This window comes from Microtus ochrogaster (assembly GCF_000317375.1).
Source record: "Microtus ochrogaster isolate Prairie Vole_2 chromosome 14 unlocalized genomic scaffold, MicOch1.0 chr14_random_1, whole genome shotgun sequence".
Lineage (NCBI taxonomy): Eukaryota > Metazoa > Chordata > Mammalia > Rodentia > Cricetidae > Microtus > Microtus ochrogaster.
In genome coordinates, this window is record NW_004949096.1 from 28,360,921 (window position 1) to 28,365,539 (window position 4,619).

The 4,619-nt window shown below is 49.4% G+C and overlaps 1 protein-coding gene across 2 annotated transcripts in view; it reads left to right on the forward strand.

Annotated features, from left to right (window-relative positions):
* The window catches only part of Tyro3 (TYRO3 protein tyrosine kinase), a 19,668-nt gene extending 17,962 nt beyond the window's left edge, over positions 1-1,706 (forward strand). For both annotated transcript variants that reach the window (XM_005364286.2, XM_026787733.1), the window contains one exon: positions 229-1,706. In XM_005364286.2, the coding sequence (XP_005364343.1) occupies positions 229-619 (391 nt within the window). In that variant the 3' untranslated portion in view covers positions 620-1,706. The remainder of the gene's footprint in view (positions 1-228) is intronic.
* Positions 1,707-4,619: the final 2,913 nt, after the last annotated feature.

Sequence of the window (4,619 nt, forward strand, 5' to 3'; positions counted from 1 at the left end):
GGTTGTGAGCCACCATGTGGTTGCTGGGAATTGAACTCAGGACCTTTGGAAGAGCAGGCAATGCTCTTAACCACTGAGCCATCTCTCCAGCCCAATCCATGTGATCTTAATGCATAGTAAACCTATAGCAGTGTTAAAGTGTGTCCCCCTCCCCTCGCTCAGTGTCACGTGACCAAGAGGGCCTCTGCTTCGTGGCCACGCCTCTCCTCACTCTTCTCTCTACCTCAGGTATGATCTCATGTACCAGTGCTGGAGCGCGGACCCGAAGCAGCGCCCAAGCTTCACATGCCTGCGGATGGAACTGGAGAACATTCTGGGCCACCTGTCTGTGTTGTCCACCAGCCAGGACCCCTTGTACATTAACATTGAGAGAGCCGAGCAGCTGACTGAAAGAAGCAGCCCTGAGCTGCCCTGTGGAGAGCAGTCTAGTGGCGAGGCAGGGGATGGCAGTGGCTTGGGGGCAGTAGGTGGCATCTCCAGTGACTGTCGGTACATCTTCAGCCCTGGAGGGCTGGTGGAGTCCCCCGGGCAGTCTGAGCAGCAGCCAGAAAGCCCCCTCAACGAGACCCAGAGGCTGCTGCTACTGCAGCAAGGGCTACTGCCCCACAGTAGCTGTTAGCCTGCAAGCAGAGGACAGCTGGGGCCATCCATCCGGCTCTGCTGGCCACTGTGCTGGCTGACTAAGCCCAGCCTGATCACAGCCCAGGCAGCAAGGTATGGAGGCTCCTGTGGTAGCCCTCCCAAGCTGTGCTGGCACCTGGACTGACCAAATTGCCCAATCCCAGTTCTTCCTGCAGCCACTCTGGCCAGCCTGGCATCATTTCAGGCCTTGGCTTAGAGGAGGTGAGCTAGAGCTGGTTGCCTGAATGCAGGCAGCTGGCAGGAGGTGGGGGTGGCGGCTATGTTTCCATGGGTACCATGGGTGTGGATGGCAATAGAGGAGGGTAGCAACAGCCCTGTGGGCCCCTACCCTCCTGCCTGAGCTGCTACTACTTCTAGTGCACGCTTGGAGCTGCCTGCAGCCTGGAGGCACATTAGTGCCCACCACACTTAGGCTTAAATGCCAGGTTTGCCCCTCCAAATCACAAAGAGATATCCTTATATTCACTTTTAGGTGGCAGGAAGGGATTGGCACACTTGGGCCCCAAAGCTCTGCGGCAGGAGATGGTGGGATTTTCTCAGGTCTGAATCCTCATCACCTTCCTGATTCCCCACCCTGCCAAGGCCAGGAACTGACTGGGTGCCTCTGAGGCGTGCAGGAAGACAAAAGGCTACAGAGATCTGTCTTCTAAAGGCAGACCTTTCTGAGTCTGTCTGGTGGAAGGGTGCTGAGGGGCACTGAGGGGCTTGCCCAGAAGTGAGTGAAGCAGTTCAAGACCCCTCCAAGCTTCCCACGATCTGTCTGAGCATGCTACCAAGTCCCCAAAATACCCCCCAAACTAACAGAGGCAGTTCTGTCTAAGCCCAACCCTTCCACATGGTGACACTTAGGCCCACCCTCCTCTCTAAGTGGACATCCTCTTTGTCTCAAGTGTCCGGAGAGAAAACAAGCCTGGTAGCTGATGTGGGAGAGAGAGGTTCCTGGAGCCAGGGCTGGGGTCTAGGCTCCAGGAACCTCCTAGAGTGCATGGGGTAGGCCCTTGCTGTTAAGGACATCTCTAAGCTATTAAGTTGCTGTTTCAAAACAAATAAAATTGAAAACTAAAGAATCAAAGCTTTATTTATTCTTAAAATCATTGCTGATACTTTTTTGTTATTTTGTTTTGGTTTTTTGTTGAGACAGGGTCTTACTAAGTATCCCTAGCTGACCTGGAACTTAGAGATAGATCTGCCTTGTCTCCAGTGCCAGGATTAAATTCCTGTGCTATGGTGCCCAAGGCTTTGTCTTTTGTTTTGTTGTTGTTGTTGTTGTTGTTTTTTTTTTTGAGACTGGGTTCCTCTGAAGCTTTGCAGCCTGTCTTGGAACTAGCTCTTGTAGACCAGACTGGCCTCGAACTCACAGAGATCCGTCTGCCTCTGCCTCCTGAGTGCTGGGATTAAAGGTGTGTGCCACCACTATCTGGCACTACCACCTCCCGGCAGCTTTGTCTTTTTTTTTTTTTTTTTTTTTTTTTTTTTTTGTTTTTCGAGACAGGGTTTCTCTGTGGCTTTGGAGCCTGTCCTGGAACTAGCTCTTGTAGACCAGGCTGGTCTCGAACTCACAGAGATCCGCCTGCCTCTGCCTCCCAAGTGCTGGGATTAAAGGTGTGCGCCACCACCGCCCGGCGAGGCAGCTTTGTCTTAACTTTAACATTTTTCCCCTTTCAGTCCAGGAAACAATGAGACATCTCAGCAGCGAAAAGTCTGGAAAGATGCCAAAGTGTAGACAGTTGTTATCTTTACATGATACGATTAAGAAAAACTTTTTCTTCCTGATCCCTAAATTTTCTGAGTTAAACACAATATGCTTCTCATTAGCAGATTATACCCAGTAAACTCTCCATATTAAAGATAATACATTGTCTTTGTGGACACTAGGAAGATGCAGATGGCCTGTAATCCCACCGCCCAAGGGTATTAACTACCACTGGGCTCTGGCAAATGCAAACATTTTGGAATAGGCCAGGCAGTGGTGGTTTATGCATTTAATCTCAGCATTTGAGAGGCAGATGGATCTCTGTGAGTTCGAAGCCAGCCTGGTCTACAAGAATTAGTTCCAGGACAGGTTCCAAAGCTACAAAGAAACCCTGTCTTGAATCCCCACTCCCATCCCCACCCCCACAGAAAAAAATATGGACTAGATAGGCTGTTCTCTCTACCCTGTCAAATGTTTCCTTAGGTTGTCTTCTCTTCACTCCAGAAACCTGGGTTGAGGAAAAACGAGCCTCTTGAGGAGTAGAGATACCAGAAACAGAATTGCTTCTTGGTATTGCCACCTGCAACCTAGTTTTAGCGTGCGTTCTGGCCTTGTGCAATTGGAGCCTGCCTCTGCTAGGGTGGAGGGAAATTGGGAGAGGCAGAGCCACAGCCCTGCTGGCTGAGGGCAATGGAATGAGCTCGGCCCCTTCCCAGAGCAAGTATCCTGAAAAACCTGTTGCTGGCTCCTCAGGTCTGGTTCCCACGCAGCCTGCGAGACCTGAATTCAATTCAGGCAAATAGCTTTCAAATACCTCACACTGTGAATAGTTTTAACTGGAGGTGGTGATTGAGATAACGTTGGGAATTGACCAGAAGAGCCTTCCTTTCGAGTAATTGCTTGGGGTCTGTGGCTAGGTTCATCCACTGTGGTCTTCCTAGCAGTGGAAATTTCACCTCCATCTTTCAGGACAGGAGAGAGGCAGAAATACTTGAGTAGAATAAACTGGGAGGTTAGCTGGGTGACAACCTCTTCCTAGCACCCCAAGAGCACCTTTAAACTGGTAGAGATTTTTTTCTTTCTAATTTTTAAAGTTTGCTACAGGTGGCACATGTCTTTGATTCCAACACTTGGGAGGCAGAGGTCAATTTGATCTTGAGTTTCAGAACAGTCAGGGCTATACAGAAAAACCCTGTCACACACACACACACACACACACACACACACACACACACACACCCCTGCCCGAGGCAGGATTTCTCTGTATAGCTTTGGAGCCTGTCCTGGAACTCACTCTGTAGACCAGGCTGGCTTCAAACTCACAGAGATCCGCCTGCCTCTGCTCCCCTAGTACTGGGATTAAAGGTATGCCCCACCACTCTCCGGCTGAAAAACCCTGTTTTAGGAGGAAAAAAGGTTTGTTACATAACCTGTTTAAATATTTAAGAGAGAGTATGTCTGTGTGTGTGCATGTGTGTATACGCTCATGCCATGATGCATGTGAGGAGGTCAGAGGACAATATGTAGAAGCCAGTTCTCTCCTTCCTCCATGTGGGCTCTAGGGATCAAGCCCAGGTCATCAGGTTTGATGCTCATCAGGTTTGATGGCAGATCCATTTACCTGCTGAACTCACCAGCCCTTAAGAAATATCTGTTATTACAGTGTGTGTATGTGTGTGTGTGTGTGTGTGTGTGTGTGTGTGAGAGAGAGAGAGAGAGAGAGAGAGAGAGAGAAATCTGCTCTGCTCTCTTCCACCGTGTGGATCCCAGAAAGAACAATCTATTTTAACTCAGCCACACCTTCCAGTCCTATTTGTTATTTATCTTTGTTTGACTTGAGATAGAATTTCTTTAGGTAGCCTTGGCTGACCTGGAACTCCCCACGTAGACCAGGCTGGCCTTGAATTTACAAAGCTCCGCCTTCCCACGTCTCCTGAGTGAGGGATTAAAGGTGTATGTCTACAACATTGGGTATTTATATTTAATTTTGTTTTTCTATCTGAGACAGGGTTTCTCCTTGTAGCCTTGGCTTTCCTGGAACTCACTCTGTAGACCAGGCTGACCTCAAACTCAGATGAACCTGCTTCTGCCTCCTGAGTGCTGGGATTAAAGGTGTGTGCCAACACTGTCCAGCCATTTTCTTAGTCTCTTTTGTAGTCTGGGCTGGCCTTGAACTTGCTGGGATTATAGGAGTATCCCACTGTACTGGACAACAGTGGAATTACTGTTGTGGTTCTGGAGAATAAAACCCAGGGCCTCACTCACAGTAGGTGAGCATCCTAAG